Genomic DNA, 23,981 nt, shown 5'->3' on the forward strand with positions numbered 1-23,981 from the left:
GTGTGGGGAAAGTAGGTTTCCTGTTGTCAAACTACTTCTTGGAAGTATTACACTTTATACTTTATTGATCTTTTTGTCCCAAAGATTTTGTCTGCCTGGGTGGCCACATGCCTTCTGGAATTACACAGAAATTTCCCATAGTGCAGTCCCAGTACCATCTCTAATGCTCGCCCTCGCTTGTCCACTTTTTATGGCACCAGGGGTTCTGGCTCTGAGCCTTTTGTGCCGTGTCTGAGCCTGGGTGTCTGGCTTTGGCCCCCTTGCCAAGGTCCCTGCGGTCACAAGCAGGACTTAGTCTGGCGTTGCTGAGACGCCTGACGTAGAGCTCATTGAAAGTGTCTGTCTCTGTCACTAACGTGTGAGTCTTGTCTTTGCTCCTGTGGGCGCCGCCTCTGCCCAGCAAGCACGTGTCATCGTGAACAACGCCCTGAAGCTGTACTCCCAGGACAAGACGGGCATGGTGGACTTCGCCCTGGAGTCTGGGGGTGAGTGCCCAGCTCCTCAGCCAGGAGCAGGGGCGGGGTGGTGGTAGAGCGCGTGACGGCCTGAGGGGAAGCGTTCCTCCAGGCGCGCCCCTGGGGTCCGCTGGAGACGGAGCCAGGCCCCCAGAGTGCTGGCTCCGCGGCCAGGTGACACGCGGCAGCAGAACCCCAGAATTACTGACTCTTCACTTACAGTCTTGTGTGTCGTAAAGTGTGTGGGTTTTTAAAGTACAGAAGTCCACTGACTGTACAGCATTTTTCAAACCGTTTCCCAGGACAGTAGTGCTCCCTGTCAGCCACGTGCAGGGCCCATTGGGGGCATCAGGGACACAACACTGAATCGGACAGTGCTGGCCCCCCAGAACTTCCCCTCCAAGGGGGAGACGGATGACAGAAGAATGGCCATTACCATGCCAGAAGCCACAGCTGGTGGACAGAGAGGACGGGCACTGTTCCGGCTTCTCAGGAAGGCCGGTTGGAGGTGCTGTGTGGACGTGGCCCTGGGCCAGGTGCGCTGGAAGAGCCAGCCTGTGGTTCAGCGAGGCGGCGTGTCCAGGGACCTCTGTCGCCAGCCCTCGGTGACCTCCAGGACAGCACCCGAGATCGCACGTGGGAACTCGTGGAAATGGGAGTGGCGCACATCAGTTCAGGGAGCATTTGCCACCAGATGCGTTAGAGAAAATCCTGGTTTTCTGAATGTTTAGGGTCTCTCGGAGGAAAGAAGGTTCTTGACACACTGGAGTGACAGTGAGAGGACCTGCGGGCGGGGTGAGGGCAGTTAGCAGGGTGAGGGTAGCTAGCGGGGTGCGGGCAGGAGGGATGAGGGCAGTTAGCGGGGTGCAGGCGGTGAGAGGGGTGAGGGCAGTTAGCGGGGTGCGGGCGGCAAGAGGGGTGAGGGCAGTTAGCGGGGTGCGGGCGGCGAGAGGGGTGAAAGCAGTTAGCGGGGTGCGGGCGGCGAGAGGGGTGAGGGCAGTTAGCGGGGTGCGGGCGGCGAGAGGGGTGAGGGCAGTTAGCGGGGTGCGGGCGGCGAGAGGGGTGAGGGCAGTTAGCGGGGTGCGGGCGGTGAGAGGGGTGAGGGCAGTTAGCAGGGTGAGGGCAGCTAGCGGGGTGCAGGCAGGAGGGGTGAGGGCAGTTAGCGGGGAGCGGGCAGTTAGGGTGCGGGCGGTGAGGGGGTGAGGGCAGTTAGCAGGGTGAGGGCAGCTAGCGGGGTGCGGGCAGGAGTGGTGAGGGCAGTTAGCAGGGTGCAGGCGGCGGGAGGGGTGAGGGCAGTTAGCGGCGTGCGGGCGGCGGGAGGGGTGAGGGCAGTTAGCGGCGTGCGGGCGGCGGGAGGGGTGAGGGCAGTTAGCGGGGTGCGGGCGGCGGGAGGGGTGAGGGCAGTTAGCGGCGTGCGGGCGGCGGGAGGGGTGAGGGCAGTTAGCGGGGTGCGGGCGGCGGGAGGGGTGAGGGCAGTTAGCGGGGTGCGGGCAGTGGGAGGGGTGAGGGCAGTTAGCGGGGTGTGGGCGAGGGGGGTGAGGGCAGTTAGCAGGGCGCCGGCGGTGGCCCCTCCCTCACCCTCTCAGGGCTGCTGCTCCTGCCGGAAGCAGCCAGGTTCTCACAGCGTCAGAAAGTGGGGAGGCGCCCAGCCGCTCACTGTGCGTATTTTGTTTAGAATGACTGTTTTAGAATATTAAGTGATTTTAGTTTTCTGTTTTGAAATTCAGTGATTTCTGAGGAAATTTTCACAACTCAGAGACATCACATGATTTTTAACAGTTCAGTGGGACCAGTAGTTGCCATGTTGTCTTCGAGGTATAAGTCCTCATAGGTTGATAGGTCAATGATTCAGAATTCTCATCATCCCGAGAAGGCTGAACTGAATGTTCTGTTACTGAACAAAGCATTTATTGGCTCTTCCTAAGTGAAAAAACTGAGTCACTGTATTTAAGGAGACACTTTTTTAGATGGAGAATAAGGTATTTTAAAAAGAATTCAGAAGTTTGGACCTGCTGATCAGCTAGATCAAAATCACGTTTTCCTGTTTAAAATTCTGTCCCATGCAAGCCTCTCCCGTTACGAGGTTAGAAGCCCCAAGAGGGGCCGGGGCTGTGTCTGCCGGGGTCCCCTGGGTGGTGGTGTGCCGCCGGGTGAGGCGCCGCTGGCTCCTAGTGGACAGATGGCTCAGGGCTTCTTGGATTTATTAATCACATACTTGTTTTCTTTTTAGTTTATTTTAGTTGATGTTTCTTCCTGCACCAACTTGTTTTGACCTACTTTGGCACCAACATCCTATCCCATTTCCTATGGAGAGGCAAACTGGACTTTTTTAATATATATATACTTTTTATTATAATTATTGAGATATAATTCATATAATAGACCTCACCATTTTCAAGTGTACAGTTGGGTGGCTTTTAGCATACCTACCATGTTACAACAGTCACCACTGTCTACTTCCAGGACATTTTTGTTTATTTCCAAATAGAAATCCTGTCCTGTTAGCAGACTCTTCCCATTACCCCAGCAATAAGTAGGCCATCTGAAGACTCCCTTCAGGCAATGCTGGTGCCTGGTTGGATTTATTCTTTATGTTAAAATGAGAACAAAGGTCACTCCGAGTCCCCGCCCCCATCATGGCGGGCGGGCAGCCCAGTGTCTTGTTGGCATTAGGACTGTGTGTCCGAAAACATTTGTGAACTGTTGCCTCTGAATTTGGACAAAGTAAAATGAAGGATGGAGGGGCTTCCCGGGTGGTCCAGTAGTTAAAAATGCACCTTGCAGTGCGGGGGACACGGTTCGATCCTGGTCTGGGAAGACCCCGCGTGCTGCCGAGCAGCCAAGCCTGAGCGCTGCAGTGGCTCAGCCTGTGCTCGGGAGCCTGCTCGCCGCAACTAGAGGGGCCACGCGCGGCCGGGAACGGACATCCCCAGTGCTGCGACTGGACCCCGTCAGCCACATAAATAAACGTTAAAAAATTAAGACTGGAGCTGATCTTCATGTAAAGCGATTCTTTACATGACCAGAAACGTGAGAATTTTTAGAACATGACAAACAGATCCTAACGCGGGAGTGATGCTGCTTCTGAAGCAGCAGGATGAGACGCGTCTCCACTGTGCCGCAGGGGGGAGCGTCCTGAGCACCCGCTGCTCCGAGACTTACGAGACCAAGACCGCGCTCATCAGCCTGTTCGGCGTGCCGCTCTGGTACTTCTCCCAGTCGCCCCGCGTGGCCATCCAGGTGAGCAGGCATCCGGGCCGCCGTGTGCGCGTCGCGGCCTTGAGCGCAGTCATGGAGCCGCTGTGACCACGTGGGGGTGCGCACGTTCCGCTCCCACAAAGGTGCAGGCTGGAGCGTGCGAGTCCCGAGTCCACGGTCCGCTTCAGCGCAGCTGCCCCAGACCCAGTTGGCACCTCTTGGCCCCACCGTCCCCGCTCACCCAGGCGCTTCCTGACACCTCTGCCGGTTCTGCTTGTTTCTGGACTTGGCGCGTGCGAGGCTGCCCGTGCCGTCCTGTGCTGGGCTTCACCGTCTCTCGGGGGTGAAGACCCAGGCCTTTCTGAGAGGGCACAGCCTGGCTTGCCCTGGGGAGCCTGGCCTCTCTGCGGGCGGGAAGGACCCTGCCAGGGACCTGGAGCCTCAGGCGCAGGGCGGGCGGCTGGTGCGCTTGGAAAGGAGATGCGGGGTCGGCTGGAGGTGGTCCCAGCCTCTGGACGATAGGCCTCAGGCGAGGGCCGCGGGCTCCTCCGCTGCAGAATGAGCCCTCTCGCGGGGAGCGCTCTGCCTCTGTCCGTGCACGGGCGTGAACGTGGGCTCCCCGTTCAGCGGAGGGTGGCTGCATGCGCGGTGTGCTCTACAATGCCAGGGGCTGTGTCCCACTGCTCTGGGCTCAGCGTGCGGGGTGTGCACCCCCAGCACACACAGCGGGTTTCGATGGTGGGGGTTACTGTCTGTGAGATGAGAGGTGGTGGCAGGTGTCGCTTAAATCGTGGTTTTCTCGTTGCTCAGGGAACGGGGAGTCTCCCTGCGCCGCCGCGTGCGGCCCGTTCTCTCAGGCTCACCTGACTGGGCGCGCGCCTCGCACTGCGCACATGGCCCTTTGGGATGAAGTCACGGATGCCTTTCCTCACTTCCTATTTCTGATTTTATGCATGACCATTTCTTACCAGCAAAAATTCTATTTTTTTTTTTTCAATATTAACTAGTGTTTTCTCTCACTGCTCCTGTTTTTTGAGTGGTTAAGAGCTTGTTCAGCTATATAAGTGTTAGTATTTGCCTTTCGCCAGCCTGACATCTATCCAGGGAACTGCTGGGCATTCAAAGGCTCCCAGGGGTACCTGGTGGTGAGGCTGTCAATGAAGATCCACCCGACCGCCTTCACCCTGGAGCACATACCAAAGACGCTGTCACCCACGGGCAACATCACCAGCGCCCCCAAGGACTTTGCGGTTTACGTGAGTGCACCCAAACCCCGAGACCACTCCTCACCCTTCTGGGAACCTCCCAGAGATGAGCCCCGAGAAGGCTGGGGCGCGAGGATACTACCTTGCGCCCTCCCGGTGCCCGCTGACCTCTGAGTGTCCGGTAAACGCGGAGGGAGACGCTCCAGGACTTTTCCAGGGAGGGAGGCTGTGGGAGGACTGCCTCTCAACTGCTCAGCTGTGGAGTCTGTTCTGATTGCGGTGTGAGGACAGTGAGGGTGCTGGGAAAAGGACACCCCGAATCCCAGCACCTCAGAAGTCGCCATTAACACGGGCATTTTGGTTCTTTTTTTAACCTTCATGACTGTATTTCACATGCATGTTCCCTTTTTTTGTAGAGTCTAGTTTTGTTTTTATTCATTTATCTTTTGGTATCTTAGTTTCCTTATGGATATTTCAGCTTTTTAATATAAAAATATTGATCATGAGTCATTCTGTTACAGATATGCTTCCTACTGTCAGTCTTAATCCCATATTTAGTTACACCTGCTCATTACCTGTAATTTCCATGGCATTTTTACACCTAGAAAGTCCTTTTTCCTTTTATGAAACAGACATCTAAATTTAATCACTTGTTTCCTACTGATTGCTTTTTTATTGTGGTAAAATACACAGAACGTAAACTTAGCATCTTAACCATCTCTGACTGTGCAGTTCAGGGGCATTAAGCACATTCACCCTGTGGAAAGCCGTCAGCACCATCATCTCCAGAGCGCCCTCATCTTCCCACACGGAGCCTGTCTCCACAGACACTGACTCCTGTCCCTCAGCCCCTGCACCCACCGTCCTCTTTCTGGCAGCGAGGCGGCCTCGCTCTGCTGGCCTGCTCTCCTTTCCCCATGCTCATCAGGTGCCTCGGGTCTCCACTTTGGAGTGTGGAGGGCAGCTGTGGGGCGTGTGGGAGCCAAGTGGAGTCTGCTGCCTGGTTAGCTTGCCCTCTCCCAGCCTCAGTTTTCCTGATCTATATAACGGGAAAATAATGCCTGCTCCACAGGCTTGGTGATCTGTGAGAAGCCCTTAACAAAATGCCCAGCACACAGCAGGCCTTCCTGGGAGGGCCTTCTCCCTGCTTTAATGGACACGTAATTCTCCCCCCCCACCCCACCCCACCCCATTACCTCATTGTCTTTTTCATTTATTTAGTGACTAGATGGTTCTGTTTCAGGGGTTAGAAAACGAGTATCAGGAAGAAGGGCAGCTCCTGGGACGGTTCAGCTACAATCAGGAAGGGGAATCCCTCCAGATGTTCGTGGCCCCGGTAAGGACCTCGCACTTCTTGCGCACTCCGGGGTCCCTTGCCACAGTCCCGGCCTCGGGACCCAGAGATACTTACAGAACTGCCCACAGGGCATGAGGGCCAGCCTCTGACGAAGTGGACCTGAGCTTCCTAGCTTCTCTGTTCCTGAATGAGCCTTTTTAGTATGTAACTTGTTCTGCATAAATGTGTCATACGTAATGACCTGAACTTTGTGTCCCGTAATGATGTATTTCATGTTAAAAGCTTAATCTCCAACTTGGCTACTTACTCTCAAGTCTCATAGCTGGGGAAGTGGTGGGGCTTGGGTGTATTAATATGAAATGTGTGATTATTTTCTTTTCCCCTCAATTGCAGAAAAAACCGGAAGGAGCTTTCCAAATAGTGGAACTTCGGATTTTTTCTAACTGGGGCCATCCTGAATACACGTGTCTTTACCGGTTCAGAGTTCACGGAGAGCCTATCAAGTAAAGGGGTGACTCACTGTTCTTGTACATTTTGTATATACTGGACAGCCTGGAACACTGGAATCCTTCACGGACTCGGGCATACAGAGTGCAGCATTAATTCACCCTTGAAATAAACGTACCGACTGCCGGCAGGACACAAGGTGGGCGTGATGAATGCTGACCAGCTTCATACACCCGGCTTGCTGTCCTGTCCCCAGGAAACACTGCATGTTGACTGCTTGGGCTCAGAGATCTGCCGGCTGCAGGCGGTCTCTGGAAACGCATTTGAATGTATGGTTCACACAGACACTGATTTTTTGGGGTGGGGGGGATTTGATTTTGAACATAAAACTATTTGCTTGATATCAGGAACAAAGCAAAGGAAGCTAAAAAGTTTGGAGTGTTCTTGAAGCCTTGACAGCAGCCTTCACCGGCCCCTTAAAAGGGCCTTTGGGAGCAGATACGTGTTCAACTCAGCACACGTCTTTCAGGGAAGAACGGTGTCACCAAAGTTGAGACCTGAACTCCCTTCCTTTAGGGCGAGATGCTCCTCTGTTGGCATAAACGGTTCTTTAATACCCCAGGTGCGGACGTAACGAAAAGGGGGTTCCCTGCCTAGTGTGCTGCCACCACCGGCCAGGACTTCCCATCCCCCACTCAGGAACCTGGCGAGTCTCCCTGCGCTGCCGGTCGGAAGTGTGTCTGATTCGAGAGGGGATGGTCTGGATCTACACAGACATGTAAATAGAGTTCTCAGGTCTCCACTGGGCTCATCCCATCGGATTCTCCCTGCAGCTTCACTTCACACTAGGAATAGGAACCAAGAAATCCAATCTTGTGGATATTTTCAGGTTTTGTTTTGAATTTTGCTGAAAAGCGAACACTAACATGCTCTGTCTTTCAGAGGCTTAGGTTTTTATTCCACATACCATTATTAAAGATTGTCCCACGTGGCAAATTCATGAAACCAGGACATCTGGTGATGTTTTTCTCACAGCAGCACTTTGTACTGGCTCTGGTTGGATTTGCCTTTTATTACCACTTGGCCATTCTCTTTGTTTTGGTTATAATTAATATTTAATATTTAGACTATTTTACTGAGCAGACTTTATAAATGAGGTGTCTGCAAGGCACTTAAAGTTACAGATGTTTTACCTTAAAAATTATTCAAGTTTTATTGGGTTAAGACAGTTTTTTGGTGTACCATAAATGTTGTATTTTCAGAAAAAGACAAAATGATGGTGCTGACTGGTTTTCTGAAGAGTTTTATGTATATTGCACAACAGTCCTCAAACATACAAAAACTACATAAACTAGCATTTTTTTCACTCTTGTTAGAATTGAAACTAATGCCTATGCAGTTAAGTTGGATAAAATGTATACATATGTTTCATATATTACAGGATAAATATATAAATGAGAATTTCCTATATAAAGCTAAATTGGGGAGATGGGGTGGAAATATTTTGAATATTTATTTTTAAAGATGCGAGACAGGACTTTGTGCAATGTATTTTTGTAAATGCTTTTCAACATATTTGTCTTTGGTAGAGCTTCTTTGCTGCCACCAAATTGGTAAGACGCTACCGAAATGTTTAAATAAAGAGTCTTAATTTTTAAAAGTGCATGTGGCATTTCAGATGAGTAATAAACAGGATGTTACTTTTCTCTACCTGCTTCGTCTCTGCCCTGGGCGATGAGGGAGACAGCGCGTTGAGCGACCCCTCCTCCCCCGACCCTTTCGGGCCGGGTCGCCTCGGCTACCGAGCCTCGCGGCGAGCGCGCCCCCAGCGTAGACGTCTCCGCGTTTCCCACGAGCCAGCCGCGAGCAGACGGCGGCGGAGTCGGGGGTCGGGCGCCAGAGCCGAGCTCTTCCCCGGACCCCGCGCCGCCGGCACCCCGGTGAAGGGCTGGGAGCACGGTCTTCCCCGGAAAGCCTCAGTGTCAGCGGCCGCGGTCACGGCGGGGCGCGCCCTCCCGGCGCCCCCGGGTACGGATGGCGCAGGCGGCGCCTCAGTCGCCGCCATTGTGGCGCCGCCCCGCCCCGCGGCGGCGTCCGCGGACCCCGCCATCCCCGCGCCCCGCCCCGCGGTCACGTGACCGCCCGCGCCCCGCCTCCCGGCAGCGCGCGGCTCCTCGCGGGCCACCGTAGAGGGCATCCGGAGGCCGCCGGGACGGAAGCCGAGAGGCGCTGCCGACCGCGCCTGCGACAGCGTCAGCCCTGCGCGGAGCGCCGGCCCGATGGCGGCGGCGGCGGCGATGGCCGAGCAGGAGAGCGCCCGGAACGGCGCCCGCAACCGCGGCGGCGTCCAGCGCGTGGAGGGCAAGCTGCGGGCCAGCGTCGAGAAGGGCGATTACTACGAGGCGCACCAGATGTACCGGACCCTCTTCTTCAGGTAGTAGCTGCGCCGCGGCCGCCGCCTTCCAGGGCATTCCGCCCGGCCGCGGAGCCCGGCGCCCCGCCCCCGGCCGCCCCCCATTGGCCGCGCCGCGCCGCCCCGCGCCGCCATTGGCTCGCGCCGCTGCCCGTCGCCTGGGCGGTGGGAGCGGGCGGCGGTGAGGCGGCCGGGGGCGGGCTGCAGCCTGGGAGCGACAGCGCGGCCCCTCACCCACCCCCGGGGCCCCGGCCCCGGCCCCGGCCCCGGCCCGCGGGTCCTAGAGCCCGACACAGAGCCCCGCCCGAGACTGGACCCCAGACCCACCCCGAAACGCTCACCGAGAACGCAGACGGCCCAGGTTCCGGACCCCGACCCGGCCGCCCCCCTCCCCCGCCCTGGGCGCCGTTGAGTTTGAAACCCTCGCCCTGGGTCCCACGGTTCTCCTCCCTCCGGGTCCGGCCGCGAGGCTGTAAACACATTTCTCCTCTTGCTGTGTCGCCCTTGCTCACCTTGTTTTGTTACTAAACCGGCTGTTTCTGTAAAGCCGGTATTTTTGTTGTACCTGTGCGGCTCGCTGGCCACGTGCGCAGTTGAGCTTCTGGAATGTGAGCCCCTCACAGGACGGTCTGTGAGTGTAAAAAATCGGCCCTCAAAGACTCAGCGCGGAGAAAATGCCAGGTAACTCTTCAGGAACTGCCGATTGCACGGTGAAGCGCCGCTTGGATATCCTGGGTTAAACGCCGTTTTTTAGCGCGGCCCTAGGAGCTGTCCGGGCCCTGCCTAGCTCAGTTCTGTGCTGGGCCGCAGTGTGCCACACCGTTTCTGCTGTCGCCACAGCTGCTGCTGTATTTTCTTGGTTGATCCTACGTGCGTCAGGCATTCCTGTATATTACACAAATGCAATCAGCCTCCAGGTTTCTTGCTAGAAAACATTTGGGCCATTTGTTAGCATTTAAAGATAATTTTAGAGGATTTAATCTGTTCTGCGGAATGTTTTTTTTTCTCTAAACTGTCGCAGGACGGCAAATATTTCACTGTGATGTTTATGGGCAGTCAGGTCTGCCTTACACCATTTAAGCCTAGATATAAATTTTTTCTTTTAACGGCAAGTTGAGTCGGTGTTTGGGGAACTCGGGTAGTACTTTCTGCTTTGCTTGTAGGTTGGTTGGGACGTAGTGCGTCTGCCTCAGGTCGCGTTTGGGCTCGGTGGCCCAGAGGACCAGGTAGGAGGGAGTTAATTGTCCTTCAGGGGATGAGCCAAAGGTGTAAGCGGGTTTAAAGGTTTAAAGTCTGTAACGCGGAGCCTTCTGCCCAGAGCTCAGCCAATCAGATCTGTAGGATGGGAGCTTTGTAGCGCTTGAGATTTGCCCGGTGCTTGCTGTGCTCAGGGATTTGTATATAAATATTTGCCCCAGTGATTAATCAGCAAAACTGGATCGTCCCAAAAATAAACACGGCGTTCCTTGCTTTGAGCCAGCTCTGCAGTCGCTGCTGCACCGGGGACGTGATTGCTGACCGGCCTTGGAGCGGCCTCCCTCTGCCCAGCGCGCTCGGTGGTGACCTGCAGCCCTGCCTTGACCTGGGTCACGTCCCCCTCTGCTCAGTGACCTGTGACCCAGGACAGCTTGCTGAACCTCTTCTCCAAGGCGTGGCTTCCTCTCTGGTCTTTGAGGGGCTCCTACCTGTACTCAGGACTCCTGAGAAGTAAATGGTCAGCTGTGGGCCCAAGCAAGGTGGCGTTAGTGGCCGTCCAGAGGGCCCCGCCGAGTCGGCCTGCAGGGCGCCGTCCACGCTCAGACCTGCGGTTGCAGTCCTGGTTTAGAGCTTTGCGTGGCTGGTAGCTTCGGAAGAAGTCAGCTTCACTCTTCGAATGTCTTTTTATAAGTGCTTTTAAGCATTTACATAAATGTACAATTTGATGAGTTCTGACATATGTATTCACCCAAGAAATTATCACCAAAGTACTGAAAATACCCCTCATGCCCCAGAGCTTTCTCTTCTGAGGTTATAATGAATTTTTCACCCCTTGCCCCCAGGCATCCACTGATTTGTTATAATACATGGGTTTGCATTTTCTGGAATTTTATGTAAGTAGCATTATATGGTATGTCCTCTTTTTATCTGACTTTTCGAATTTCCTTAGCGTGATCATTTGAAGATTCACCCTCACATGTGTCACTGGTTAATTCTTGTTGAGCGGTACACCGTCGTATGGGTCGACCACATCTTATCCGTTCAGCTGTGGGATAAATTCACCAATCTCTGCTATCTTAACTCATTTACGCTGTGTCCCCCAGCAGCTTGAGGGGGGAGAGGAATTGGGTAGCCCAGGAGGTTGGATTTACGGGGTGTGTGCTGCACGTGGAGGGCAGGAGCTGCTGGTCCCAAGGAAGGCCAAACCCTGTGCCAGGTGCCACGGGCACTGCCTTCTCTTCAGCCTTCTCTCTGCCAGGACAGGAGGGGGTCAGACACGTCCCTCTGCAGTGTCCAGAAAGCACGTCAGGCTTTGGGGCACCTGTCACTGCTGCGGGGTTTCCAGCAGCAGGCGGCTCCAGACCCAAGGGGCTGGCGGTTCTCCCGCGGGCAGGGCTGCCCAGGGACTGTGTGCTGTGGTCGCTGGGAACCGGAGCTGCCGCCCCCCGGAATGCGGCCTGTCTGCCTCTCGGCCCCCGCCCCCCCCCCCCCCCCCCGTCCCTGCCTGGCTTTTTAGGTGCTTATCTCTAGCTGTGCTTCAGGGGGAGGATCCGGAGCCTGTCTTGTCCCTGAAGCAGAGCCCGCTGCGTGAGCGTCTGTGCCAGTGGCCGTGCAAGGGCTTGTTTTTCCAGAAGCCCTGTGTTGTGTCCATGCCCGGCCCGTGCCCGCAGGTGCCCTGGGTGCTTCTCGGGCTGTGGGTTTCTCCTCCTGGTCCCACCCTGTGTGCTGAGGACGAGCCTGCTGCTCCCGAGCTGGGTGCATAACAGCCCTTTTCTGCGGTTGCGCCCGGCCTGAGCCGGAGGGCAGCAAGGCCCCTGTGTCTCCTCTCCTGCGCCCTGCTGGCAGGGCGGCACACTTCTCACATCTCTGACTCGGCTTGTCTGGGCTCGGACGCAGGTCTGACCGGCTGGGCGGGTTTCCTGCCTGTTTGTCCCTGAGAGGAACATGGGGCCAGTGGACTTGGTGTCCTGCGCCCAGCTCAGGCCCGGCCCTGCCCCCCTGGGTTTCTGTCTCGCTTGCTGTGGAGGAAGCATCCTTTCTGTTCTGTGCGCACCTCTTTGCCCATCAGGCTCCCGTCCGTCAGTTGGGAAGCCCACGTTTCCCAGCTCCTGTCCCCAGCGGGTCGTGTTCCCGGTGGGAGGCGCTCAGGGCGGAGGGGACGGCCTAGCAGCCCATCGGCCCTGACGCGTGGCCCTGGCCAGGTTCTCTCTGCATTTTGCCACGGTCAGGCCTGTGCTTGAAGCTGGAAGTGGCCCCCAGCCCCTCTCTGGTCCCTCTGCTGAGACCCCTGCCCTGCTCCAGGGAGGTGCTGCTTTGTCGGAGAGGGTGCCCGCACACTGTCACCGGACAGCGCGCCGGGAGGGCCAGGCCTGGGCAGATGGGGGGGCCGAGCTTAGCGGGCCTGTGCGATGGGACCTGACGGTTCTGCCCTCTCTCCCGCAGGTACATGGCCCAGAGCAAGCACGCCGAGGCCCGCGAACTCATGTGCTCCGGAGCCCTGCTGTTCTTCAGCCACGGCCAGGTGAGCCGTCAGCGCGGCCCAGGCTGGCGCGGAGCGTCCAGGGAGAGGTCTGGAGGGCGGCCCTAGCGCGCCCGTGTCCCGCCTCGGTGCGGTCGGTCACTGGTTTCCAACTGGCAGCCAGAGCCCGGCCAGCCTCCCCGCCTTCTGAAAACTGCCAGGAGCCTCTCTTCCCACTGACCGTCCTCTCTAACATTTTACAGCAAAACAGCGCCGCTGACCTGTCCATGCTCGTCCTGGAGTCGCTGGAGAAGGCGGAGGTCGAGGTGGCCGACGAGCTGCTGGGTGAGGCGGCGCGAGCCCCACCGCGCGTGTGCGCACGCACTCACGCACGCACGCATTCACGCACTCATGCACGCGCTCACGTACGCATGCCTGCACGCACGCCGCAGAGGGCGCCGGGTATCCGCAGCCCGTTTCCCCGTCCGCCCGTGCCCTTCGCGGGCCCCGCTGGGGAGGCGCCTGGTGAGGGCGGGTGGGGGGTGGCCCCGGGGCTCCACCGCCGCGCCGGCGCTGCTGCGCTTCTGCCCCGGAGGCGGCGGGTTTTCACTTCTTGGAGAGGCCCGGCACAGAGCTGAAGCGGCGCGCGTGCCTCCGGGTCAGGCCTGGGTGCTGTCGTTTGCAGAAAGTCTGGCCAAGCTGTTCAGCCTGATGGACCCCAACTCCCCGGAGCGAGTGGCGTTCGTGTCCCGAGCCCTCAAGTGGTCCAGCGGCGGGTCAGGGAAGCTGGGCCACCCCCGGCTCCACCAGCTGCTGGCCCTCACCCTGTGGAAAGGTAGGCGGGGCCCCGGGGGCGGCCCCGAGGCCGTGGGCGCCGGGCTCTGCTTCCGCCGCCCCTGCCGGCCCGTCCACACCTACCGTTCTCTTCTAGACGGGCTACCGCGGGCGCGGCGGGCGTCGCCGCTTCGCCAGCGCGGCGGCAGTCCCCGGGGCCGGGTGGACGCGTGGCGGCCGCGGGCGGGTGCCGTCATACCGCACCGGTGGGCGGCCTCGTCCGCCCCAGCCTGTGGCCGTTCGGAAGGCCTCAGCTAGAGGCCACTTTGCTCTGGACGCGCGGGCCGGGCTCTGCCCACGGGTTGGCTGGGCCCGCAGGCCCCTCTGCGCTGCCTCGTCCGCCTGCGTGCCCGGCCTGCCCGTGTCTGCAGAGCCCGGTTTGTGCAGCCAGCGCCTGCGCAGAGGTCTTGCTGTGGTTGGGAGCTGTGCAGCTCTGGTGCGCGTATATTAGGGGTTTGAAGTTGAAGATCTGGGCATTTTAAGGGTCTCCGGCACAGACGGTGGGTGAGGTCGGCGGGACCTTGCGCACGTGAGAGGCTGTGCTGAGGCGTGCCTGCAGGCCCGCCTGCGATGGGCGGCCCCCGGGGGCGTGTGTGGTGGGGCCTGACGTCCTGCGCGAGGCGCTGTGCGAGCCCTGGCCCTCGTGGGGTCTTGTGCAGCTGCCTGCCCGGGGCTGGAGACCTGCCAGGTTTCTTCTCTCACCTGGAGGCTGCGAAAGCTTTTGGGGTTGGAGGGAGAGGAGACGGAGTAGACCCTGCAGCTGGTTGTGTGCTGGAGGCAGCCAGGAGCTGGCCTGACCTGGGGGCGGGGGTGGGGAAGGCTTAACCCGAAGCCATGGAGTCTCCCCTGGAGGAGAGGGGCCCAGTGTGGTAGGTGAGCGGGACCTAGGGTCCCTGCCCTGTAGCTGGGTCTCAGCCTCTGTGCCGCTGACCCCGGGCGTCCCGCCAGCTCTGTTGCTGCTGGGTGGTCTGGGGTTGGGGTTGGGATTGAGTGCCATTGGCACCCCCAGCTGTGACGACCAACAGTAGCTCCAGACTTCCCAGTATCTGGGGTAGGAGCTGAGTGGCTCTGGGTGGGAGCTGTTGGCTGGAAGGTGGTTTGGGGGGATGGAGGGGGCTGTGTATGTAGGGGGGGCCCTTCACAGCTCCAGTTGTACTGAAACTGGGCAGGCTGGGACTTGGGTCACCCACCCAGAGGACAGTAGCCAGTGTGGAGTCAGAGGCTCAGAAGAGCCGAGCAGCAGAGGACGCTGGTCCCCGAAGAGCCCGTGTCCAGTCCTGGGTCCTCGTCAGGATGGCAGGCGTGGGCAGAGGGCCACCGGGCTCCATCCTGCATGCTCCACTCCAGGAGCCCTCGGCTTCTGCCTCAGGGCTTGATGCCGCCTTCCTGAGTAGCTCCTAGCTGTCCCCACGGTGCGGGGGGACAGTGTGGCCTCTGCCGGCTCCACTACCCAGGTGGAGTCTGCAGTGACTCCATGGGGCCCTGTGCTCACAGCGCTCTCACGGCCCCTCCCTCGCGCTCTGTCCGCAGAGCAGAACTACTGCGAGTCGCGCTACCACTTCCTGCACTCGAGCGACGGCGAGGGCTGCGCCAACATGCTGGTGGAGTACTCCACGGCCCGCGGCTTCCGCAGCGAGGTGGACATGTTCGTGGCCCAGGCTGTCCTCCAGTAGGTACCCGCTTGCTGTCCTGCCCTTGTGTGTGTGGTCTCCTGGGGTCCCGGGCCGGCCTCTGGCCGAACCTCACGCAAGGACAGGTCTGAAGTCACTTGGCATCCCCCCCACGGCTCATGTCCCCAAGCATGACTTTGCCGCTGACCTCGGGGACTCCAGACCAAGTACTTTTTATGCTTTTAAGTTAATTTTTTTGTTGCCATCGAGTTTCTGTTTTCCCGTTTATCCATCACATCTGGTTGGGAGGGAATTACTCTTTCGGTGGGATACACGTATTTACTGACTTTTCAGCACCACCGTGGGATGCGAAGTGTACGTATGACACTGGTTTTGTTCAAAGACGGCTTGTCTTCCCGGATGTTTCATGTGTCCAGACGCAGTGATGGGGTGTTACCTGCCAGCTTCCCACCCAGCTCTGTATCTCTGCTGTTTTGTCTCAGTTGAGCCTTCTCTTTTGTGTTCTTTGGACAATTTATTTTAAGAACATCGGGGTACAGCAGAGTCGCTGGAGATGTGAGCACCGTGTCAGGCCCACATGGTGGGGAGCTCACGTGAGGTTACCGGGGCCCAGCCTCTCCCCAGCAGACACACCGCTGTCGTGAATGAGATTAGCCTTCCCAGAGAAGACTCCGATCTGGTGGCCAGGCCTCGGGCTGGGCTGTCTCTCGTGAGTTGGGGGACAGGGAGCTTCGGAGCCCCACCAGCACCACTTGTGGCTGAATCTGCGACTCCAAGAACAAACCCTGTTCACCGTCTGGAGCGCCCTGACCCCAGCTTTGGCGTGTGGTGCTGATGTCCCCTCCGGCCTCAGCCCTTCCCTGTCCATCTGGCTGTGTCGTGGGCCCACGCCGTGCTGAAGCCTGGCCGCAGACACGTTCTCCACAGGGAGGAGACCGGCACTGGGCGGCATCCTGCCCGTGTGCTCGCCAGCAGTGCAGACGGGCGCTCGGGCTCAGGGAGCCGCTGCCCCGGCTCTGCTGACCTTGACCGTGCGCCTTCTTGAGTTAGTCCCCACAGCTGGCAACCACGGCTCCCTGCGCTGGGCCTGGCAGGCACCTTCGGTGGGTGGGGCGAGGTCATGGGCCCCCGTCTCCTCCTCCTCCGGTGGGGTGCACCCACTGACTAGGATGTTTCTTATTTCCAGGTTTCTCTGTTTAAAAAACAAAAGCAGCGCGTCAGTGGTGTTCACGACGTACACGCAGAAGCACCCGTCCATCGAGGGCGGGCCTCCTTTCGTGCAGCCCCTGCTCAACTTCATCTGGTTCCTGCTGCTGGCCGTAGACGGGTGAGTGCGTGCGCGGCGTGTGCGCAGAGGCGTGTGCGTGTGTGTCAAGGCACTGGAGCTGTGCAGAGGCACGCGTGTGGAGACGTGGGGCCTCTCTCCACGCCCGGGGACCCGCGGGGCGTCACCGTGCCGGCTGTTCCTGTTCCAGGGGGAAGCTCACGGTGTTCACGGTGCTGTGCGAGCAGTACCAGCCGTCCCTGCGTCGGGACCCCATGTACAACGAGGTGAGGTGCCGGGGCTGGGGGGGCTCGGGGATGGGGGAGGGCCGGTGGGGAGAGGGTGGGAGGAGAGAAGCTGGGGGGGCGGCGGGGAGAGGCTGGGGGGCGGCGGGGAGAAGCTGGGGGGCGGCGGGGAGAAGCTGGGGGAGGGGCGGGGAGAGGCTGGGGGGCGGCGGGGAGAAGCTGGGGGGCGGCGGGGAGAAGCTGGGGGGCGGGCGGGGAGAAGCTGGGGGGCGGGCGGGGAGAGGCTGGGGGGCGGGCGGGGAGAGGCTGGGGGGCGGGCGGGGAGAGGCTGGGGGGCGGCGGGGAGAGGCTGGGGGAGGGGCGGGGAGAGGCTGGGGGGCGGGGCGGGGAGAGGCTGGGGGGCGGGGCGGGGAGAGGCTGGGGGCGGGGCGGGAGAGGCTGGGGGGCGGGGCGGGGAGAAGCTGGGGGGGCGGCGGGGAGAGGCTGGGGGAGGGGCGGGAGAGGCTGGGGGGAGGGGCGGGGAGAGGCTGGGGGGAGGGGCGGGGAGAGGCTGGGGGGAGGGGCGGGGAGAGGCTGGGGGGAGGGGCGGGGAGAGGCTGGGGGGGCGGCGGGGAGAGGCTGGGGGCGCGGCGGGGAGAGGCTGCCGGCGTGGCCCCGGCTCAGTGTCCGCCTCCCCCAGTACCTCGACAGGATAGGACAGCTCTTCTTCGGCGTGCCGCCCAAGCAGACATCATCCTACGGAGGCTTGCTAGGTGAGGGGGCTCGTGGGTGGGGGGCTCGTGGGTTCGGCTCAGAGCACAGGGTGCATCCGGGGGCCTGGAGCACCCCCGACGCTAGCAAGCGGGTTGCAGGCCCATCTCCCCCTGCCCCACCCTGGCGGCCCCAGCTCCCACTCCCCAAGCAGAGCTGTAGGGCCTGTTGCCCCCAATGAAGAATCTCCCCTGGGGCTCCTATCTGTCGGCCACAGGATCAAAGCCAGCCGTGTTTGGTGGTAAAACACACATTACGTGCCATTCGCCACCTCAGCCCGGCTGTGAACCCGTGAGGCTGCTGTGCGGTAGACGGCTGGTGCTGGGCACCCTCCCACCCGGAGACTCTGTCCCCAGCCCCCGATCCCCACCCCCTCCTCTCGGTCCCTGTGACCCTGGCCCCTCCAGGGGCCTCACGTAACGGAGTCGCAGTGTCTGTCCTTCCGTGCCGGCTGTGGCGGGCGCCGCGAGGTCCCTCCTTTGTAAGGCGATGTGTGTCCCATCGTGCGGAGGGACCGCGTCTTGTTTCTCTGTCCGGTCGTCAGTAGGTGCGCGGGTTCTTCCCCTTCGCCTGCTGTGACCGTGGGCGTGCAGGTCATCTCTGTAAGGTCCCGGCACACCCAGAAGCGGAGTTGCTGCATCTGATTAATTGCCGAGCGAACCCCGCGGCCGCCAGTGGGGCGGGTCCAGGACGCCCCCCCGCCAGCGCTTGCTCCTTTCTGTCGGTTGGCGGCAGCCGTCCTGGCGCCTGGGCGGCGGGCCTGTGGCGACGGATGTGGTTTGTGTTTTCTTAGTGGCTGAGCACCGTGTGTGTCTCCCGGGTGCTTGTTGGCCGTCGGCGAAGGGCTGTTCATGTCATTCCCCTGGTTTTGAATCAGGTTGGTGGTTGTGCCAGTTCTCTGTCCTGGGTACTAATTCCTTACCAGATCCACGGCTTGCGAGTATCTTCTCCCATTCTGTGGGTTGGCTTTTTTTTTTTTGAAGCAGTTTTTCGTCCAAGCAAGGTTAAGAGGAAGGTACGAAGGTTTCACATAAATACTCCTGCCCGCACGGGCACAGCCTCCCCACCCGCAGCAGCTGCTACACTTGTCACGACGCACCCACTCTGACAGGCCCTCGCCACCCACAGTGGAGTAGGTTAGGGCCACTCTGGTTCTGTTCTGTGAGCTTGGACAAGCGTGCGGTGACATGGACGCACCACTGCTGTCAGGCTGCCCTGAAGATCCTCTGTCCCTCCCTCGTCACCGCTTTACTCCCTGGAGTGTCGTCTTTTTTAATTCTTAAGTGGAGGATAATCGCTTTGCAATATTTCCTTGGTTTCTGCCACACATCAGCATGGACCCCGGAATGTCTTCAAGGTTCTCGTTCTGCCCCACGTCGGTGTGAACCCCCGGGATGCCTTCTGACGCGCAAATGGCAACATTTTCATCGTTCGTCGACTTTCCTTCTGTCGCGCGTTTGGTGTCATTTGCAGGTTCAGTGTACCAAAGCTTTCGCGCTGTGGTTCCCTTAAGAGCTGGGCTAGCTTAGGCCTCCGTGTGGCTCCTCGGTCCATCTTGAGGGGATCTTTAATGTGGTGGTTTATTTACATAAGCGTCTGGCTTTGTTGTTTGGCGCGTGGATTTCCAGTTTCTCCAACACCACGTGATGGAAGGACTGTCCTGAAACATCAAGTGGGCGTACACCGCTTGTTAAAAATCTTTTACTGCATATTCGAGGGTTCCTTTCTGGGTTCTCTCTTCCCCTGGTTGAGGTGTGTCTTCATGCTTGGACCACACTGTTCTGACGACTGTGTTGTTTGGTTACTAAATCGCGTCTGCCTCTTTGCACCCCAGCAGACTGTTTGTTGCCCACCAGGCTCCTCTGTCCATGGGATTCCCAGGCAAGAATACTGCCATTCCCTTCTCCAGGGGATCTTCCTGACCCAGGGACTGAACCTGCGTCCCCTGCATCGGCAGGTTCTTTACCACTGAACCTGCGTCTCCTACATCGGCAGGTTCTTTACCACTAGCGCCACCTGGAAGCCCAACCTTGGTGACTGTAGCTTTGTAGTAAGTTTTTAAATGAAAAAGTGCGAGACTTTAGTTTTGTTCAGGATTGTTTTGGCTATTTGAGTCCTTTGAGAGTCCATATGAAATTTAGGATGGGTTTTTCTATTTCTGCAAGAAATGTTTTGGGGATTTGAGATTTTATTCAGTCTGTTGACGGCTCTAGGTAGTATTGACATTTTCACAATATTAAGTCTTTTTGTCTAGGAACGTGGGATGTGTCTTCACTTATGTGTCTTTCAGAAATGTTTGATATTTCTCATTGTGAAATCCTTCACCTTCTTGGTTCAGCTAGTTACTGTTTTATTCTTTTTGACGCTATTGTAAATAGAATTGTTTCTGTTTATTTTATACTCTGGAAATTTTTACACATAAAATCATACTTGCAGACGGACAATTTTACTTCTTTTCAATTTGTAATTCCTTTTATTTTCTTGCCTAATTGCTCTGGCTAGAACTTCAAGTTCAGTTGACCCTCAACAATGTGGAGACGTTGGGGTGCTGATTCCCCGAACCGTCGAAAGCTGGTGTATAATTTAGAGTTGGCCCACTGTTCGTGGCTTCAACTAGCTGCAGATCAGGTAGCACTTGTATGAGCATAGAAAACAAGTCCACAAATCCACATGTAAGTGGGCCCATGCGGTGCGCCCCGTGTTGTTCAGGGTCCCCTGTACCATGTTGAGCAGAAGTGCTGGGAGCAATCCTTGCTGTAGCCCTGGGCTCAGGGCAAGAGCTTTGAGTGTGTCACCCCTGTGATGTTTGCTGTGGGTTGTTCGTATGTGGCTTTTATCACATCGTGGCGTGAGATGGTTTCTTTTCTTAGTGTTTTTATGAAAGTGTTGACTTTGTCAAATGCTAATTATCTGAATCAGTTGGTGAGCGTTGGTCTCTTCCTTCGTCTGTTGGGGTGTGTCACGGTGACTGAGTTTCACACGTGGAGCCATCCCCCATTCCAGGAGCAGATCCCCCTGGGTCGTGGTGTCTGACTCTCACCTTGCTGCTGAATTTGGTCTGCTGGTGTTTTGTTGAGAGTTTTGCATCAGTGTTTATAAAGCATATTGGTTTGTAGTTTTCTTTCATTGTTGTGTCTTTTTTGGCTCTGGCATTTGAAGGACAGGTGGTCCTAGTTCAGCGGTTTCACCAGTGAAGCCTTGAGGTTCTGGGATTTTCTTTGCTGGAGCCTGACTGCAGAGTCAGTCTCCTGACCCTAGAGTCTGTTGGGAGTGTGTGTCTTCGGCGTTGGCGGGTGCAGGCCCTGACGCTGCCTCTCCCCGTCCTGCCCTGCTGCCTCCATCTCGACTCCCGAGGCCTGGTTGACCTGCCCTCCAGCACTCAGACATGGGTTTTGACATCTTTAACGCTTTAGGTTTACCTTTGAGGGGATAAAGCGTGTCTCGCAGAGTCCAGATGTGCCGGGCCCTGCCACTCTCCCCGGGGGACGTGCAGGCCAGGCAGCCTGTCTTCTTAGCTTCTTTAGGGGGGAACTTCGCAGACACGCGACAGCTCCTTCTCCATAAACCCACAGCCCCGTCCTTCGCTCTGGAGCTGCCATGGGCCTCAGGGCTGCAGGCCCGGGAGTGCTAGTCCCTCGGCGCGTCCCCTGCCCGATAGGCCATCGCTGGCGAGCCTGCCCCGTGGGGCTCTGCGGGGAGGCTGGGGTGAGCGTCGTCAAATGGGGCCGCCGCGGGGAAAGCTCTTCCTGTCTCCCGGATCACTTGAGAAGCTGTTTCCCGTGTGGGTTGGGTTCGGGCACTTTATAAACTTTGCTCTTATATTGACGGAGGAGTGGTTCTTTGGATAAAAATTAGGTAAAAAGAAGTGTCTGGCTCAGCAAGGCCCACAGGTGACAGCGCTTCTGTGTCGTTACCTGTGGCTTTAGGACCGTCTCTGGAGAGTTACCTTGCGAGTGAGTTAGCCTGCTGCTCGGTCGCCCTGTGGCTCCAGGCCTGTGCTGGTGGCCGTGCGGGGTCCCCTTGATGGGCACTGGCCCCCCCGCCCGTGACCCCAGCAGGACACCTGGGTGGGAGGGGGGGCCTCTGGGGCAGGGGCTGCAGGCGCGGCGTGGCCGTGGGCCTGACGGTGCCGTGCACCTCCTTCCAGGGAACCTTCTGAGCAGCCTCATGGGCTCCTCGGAGCAGGAGGGCGAGGACAGTCAGGACGACAGCAGCCCCATTGAGCTCGACTGATGCCCACGGACCTGCAGGCCTGGCCCGGACCGCGGCGGGCGGCTCCCGGCACGAGGCCAGACCTGGGCCCCGGCTCCAGCCAGGCCCTGTGGCCGTGTGCTGGGCGGCCCGGGCCCGGGGCCAGGCCGTGGCCGTGTACTTTGATGACCCCAATAAAGCACAGGCCCTGCGGCGCCTCCTCCCGGCCCTTGTGTCTGGTTTGCTTGGGGAGGGCTCGGCGGGGCGGGGGGGGCCTGACCACCATGTCCCGGGGACAGCTAGGTAGCCGAGTGCCCGGCCCCAGAACGGTCTCGTCAGGAGGCTGCGGGACCCCCCAGCTTCGTGGGGCGGCGTTACCGTCGTTGGGTGATTGTGTCCTTGACCTGACGGTTTGGGTTTACCCAGATGGGCGGCCCAAGACGAGCAGGCCTGTCCCTCACTGACGCTGCTGTACCAGATGCCCGGGACAGTTACAAAAGGGGAAACACTTTATTTTTTCACAATCATAATAAGAGTTGTAGATTAATACCCGGTGATCATGCATGGGAAGGAACGCAGTACACAATTTTATTATTTACTGTAAAAATGGAATTTAAAGGAAGGTTTGTGTTCATTGTTGAGTTTAAATAAATCCTTTATACTGGGCTCAGCAGCAGTGGTCCTTTCTGAGGGAGCTCCTGGGGCCGGGTGTGGGCTGGGAGCAGCGGCCTGGACCCCCCGGTGAGGCCCGCGGGCACTGCGGCCAGTGTTTCTCCAGGTCTGTCTGGAGTGTGTCCTTGGTGGGTGGCACCAAGCGGCCAGTGTTGGGAGAGTGTTACGGTTTTAGGTATAAACTGTTTTATTTAAACCTGCGGACAGGTGAGGCCTCCCAGGCCCTGTGAGCGCCGGTGGGGCTGGTGCCCGGAGCCCCGGTCTCATCTGAGCAGGATGTGCTGTGATGTTGCTCGCGGGCTGCGTGCGTCTCACTCCTGCACCGCCAGGTGGTTCCTGCTTTTTCTGAGAAATCCTCCCCGCTGGCCCGCCATGCAGCTGCTGTTCTTTTCTAGAGCTTTCTGACAGAGCACGTGGGTGTGCACACACACACACACGTGTGCAGAGCCCGCACTGACAGAGCGGGCAGCCCTGCGTGCTCGGGAAGACTGGGGGCCCTGGGCTGGTCCTCCTGCCTGCTCTGGAAGTCGAGGACCTGGGCTCCCCAGGACCTGGGCTGGAGGAGCCGCCTGGGGCAGGGGGGTCTGGGGAGACAGGGCTCTGGCCCTGGGTGACCTCACAGCAGGCCTCACCTAGCCCGGCCACCTTGGTGGCCCCTGACCTGGCAAGCCCTAGCAGTGGCCCCAGTGGAGGGGGGCTTGTGCTGCCCGCTTGACCCTGCAGCCCCCGCCCAGAGTTCAGGTTTGTGACGGGGCTGAGCTCAGGTGCGAGGGGAGACGGGCTCCCAGGAGGGCGCCTCTCCCCATCCCTGGATGTGGGCCCACCGGCCAGGCCGAGGCCCGGTGCCCTCTCCTGGGGGCCCTTTTCCTGACATGGCTCCTCCAGTCCCAGCAGCTGGCCCAGGTCCCCTGGGAGCATGTCGTGGCCACAGAGGACAGCACCCAGATGACCTAGCGGGTGACCCCCGCACACGTCCTGCTCCACCACGGCCCTGTCCCCCACCCCGGGCACACGGGAGGCTTGGGGCAGTTACCACTGGCCAGCATTGGGCTGCAGACGCGAGCTGGGCCCAGGCCTCCATCCTCCAAGGGGTCAGAGACAGGGCAGGCAGAGACGGTGGGTCACGGTCAGCGCAGAGTCCTGAGCCGGCGTGGCAGGTGCCCAGGGGCAGCCAGGCCTGAAGCCTGAGGCCCTGGGGCTCCCGCCATGGGGGCCCGACCCCCCAGACCCACACATCCGTGAGGGTCAGTTCACTGAGGACGGGGACCACGTCTGCCCCTCCGGCCCCCAGGACCCCACGACAGACACAGTGGGTTTCAATAAATACTTGTTGGGAGGGGGGCATGCAGGCCGGCCCTCTGTCCCCACAGCCCAGCTTCCTGGTGGGTGAGGGGTTCCCACTCGGGTGGGCAGTGGCAGCTGGGGGCGGTCCTCAGGAACGGGGGTCCAGCGGGCAGAGGTCGGTTGCGGGGGCTGTGGGTGTCCCATGGGGGGGTGGCCAGCAGCGTGGCAGGGTCAGGCTGGGCCAGCCCACGACGAGGTTCCAGAGACACGGGTGCTCGTGGTTGAAGCTCAGGCCCCGCTGGCCGTGGCCTCTTGGCGGCCACGTGTGGGCGGTCCCGAGTCCTCAGGCCTCCAGGACCTTCTCGTGCTAGGGCTTGTGCTTGAAGTGGGCTTCCACTGCAAAAGGACAGGGTCCCGCCGGGTCATGGCTGCTCAGGGCC

The 23,981-nt window shown here is 59.1% G+C and overlaps 3 protein-coding genes across 68 annotated transcripts in view; 2 read left to right on the forward strand and 1 right to left on the reverse strand.

Annotated features, from left to right (window-relative positions):
- The window catches only part of SUN1 (Sad1 and UNC84 domain containing 1), a 42,449-nt gene extending 34,187 nt beyond the window's left edge, over window positions 1-8,262 (forward strand). For all 50 annotated transcript variants that reach the window (XM_081552380.1, XM_081552381.1, XM_081552382.1 and 47 more), the window contains 5 exons: window positions 401-485; window positions 3,580-3,695; window positions 4,742-4,909; window positions 6,102-6,194; window positions 6,549-8,262. In XM_081552380.1, the coding sequence (XP_081408506.1) occupies window positions 401-485; window positions 3,580-3,695; window positions 4,742-4,909; window positions 6,102-6,194; window positions 6,549-6,662 (576 nt within the window). In that variant the 3' untranslated portion in view covers window positions 6,663-8,262. The remainder of the gene's footprint in view (window positions 1-400; window positions 486-3,579; window positions 3,696-4,741; window positions 4,910-6,101; window positions 6,195-6,548) is intronic.
- Window positions 8,263-8,825: 563 nt separating this feature from the next.
- Window positions 8,826-22,251, forward strand: GET4 (guided entry of tail-anchored proteins factor 4). 7 transcript variants are annotated; one of them, XM_081552453.1, is made up of 10 exons: window positions 9,183-9,696; window positions 10,496-10,729; window positions 12,655-12,733; window positions 12,934-13,015; window positions 13,356-13,505; window positions 15,035-15,173; window positions 16,322-16,462; window positions 16,611-16,686; window positions 17,324-17,396; window positions 21,542-22,251. In XM_081552453.1, the coding sequence occupies exons 3-10, from the start codon at window positions 12,659-12,661 to the stop codon at window positions 21,625-21,627; spliced, it is 822 nt and encodes a 273-aa protein (XP_081408579.1). In that variant the 5' UTR covers window positions 9,183-9,696; window positions 10,496-10,729; window positions 12,655-12,658; the 3' UTR covers window positions 21,628-22,251. The 7 variants fall into 7 exon arrangements, 6 of the variants coding, with proteins under 6 accessions (XP_081408573.1, XP_081408574.1, XP_081408575.1 ...); XR_014072136.1 differs by lacking the exons at window positions 9,183-9,696; window positions 10,496-10,729 and adding an exon at window positions 8,826-9,036 and having other exon boundaries at window positions 15,040-15,173; window positions 17,324-19,351; window positions 19,390-22,251; XM_081552447.1 differs by lacking the exons at window positions 9,183-9,696; window positions 10,496-10,729 and adding an exon at window positions 8,826-9,036 and having other exon boundaries at window positions 13,356-13,589; window positions 14,999-15,173.
- Window positions 22,150-23,981, reverse strand: part of ADAP1 (ArfGAP with dual PH domains 1) — a 46,836-nt gene continuing 45,004 nt past the window's right edge. For all 11 annotated transcript variants that reach the window (XM_081552446.1, XM_081552445.1, XM_081552443.1 and 8 more), the window contains exon 11: window positions 22,150-23,937. In XM_081552446.1, coding sequence (XP_081408572.1) covers window positions 23,909-23,937 — 29 coding nt within the window. In that variant the 3' untranslated portion in view covers window positions 22,150-23,908. The remainder of the gene's footprint in view (window positions 23,938-23,981) is intronic.

This window comes from Giraffa tippelskirchi, chromosome 13 (genome assembly GCF_054371585.1).
Source record: "Giraffa tippelskirchi isolate mGirTip1 chromosome 13, T2T-mGirTip1v1.2.pri, whole genome shotgun sequence".
NCBI lineage: Eukaryota > Metazoa > Chordata > Mammalia > Artiodactyla > Giraffidae > Giraffa > Giraffa tippelskirchi.

Bases quoted from the DNA above. Each gene is read 5' to 3' on its own strand.
- GET4 (XM_081552447.1), top strand. From the start codon at position 8,882: ATGGCGGCGGCGGCGGCGATGGCCGAGCAGGAGAGCGCCCGGAACGGC. The intron at 12,734-12,933 runs GTGAGCCGTCAG...AACATTTTACAG, and splicing joins TGTTCTTCAGCCACGGCCAG to CAAAACAGCGCCGCTGACCT. The intron at 15,174-16,321 runs GTAGGTACCCGC...TCTTATTTCCAG, and splicing joins GTGGCCCAGGCTGTCCTCCA to GTTTCTCTGTTTAAAAAACA.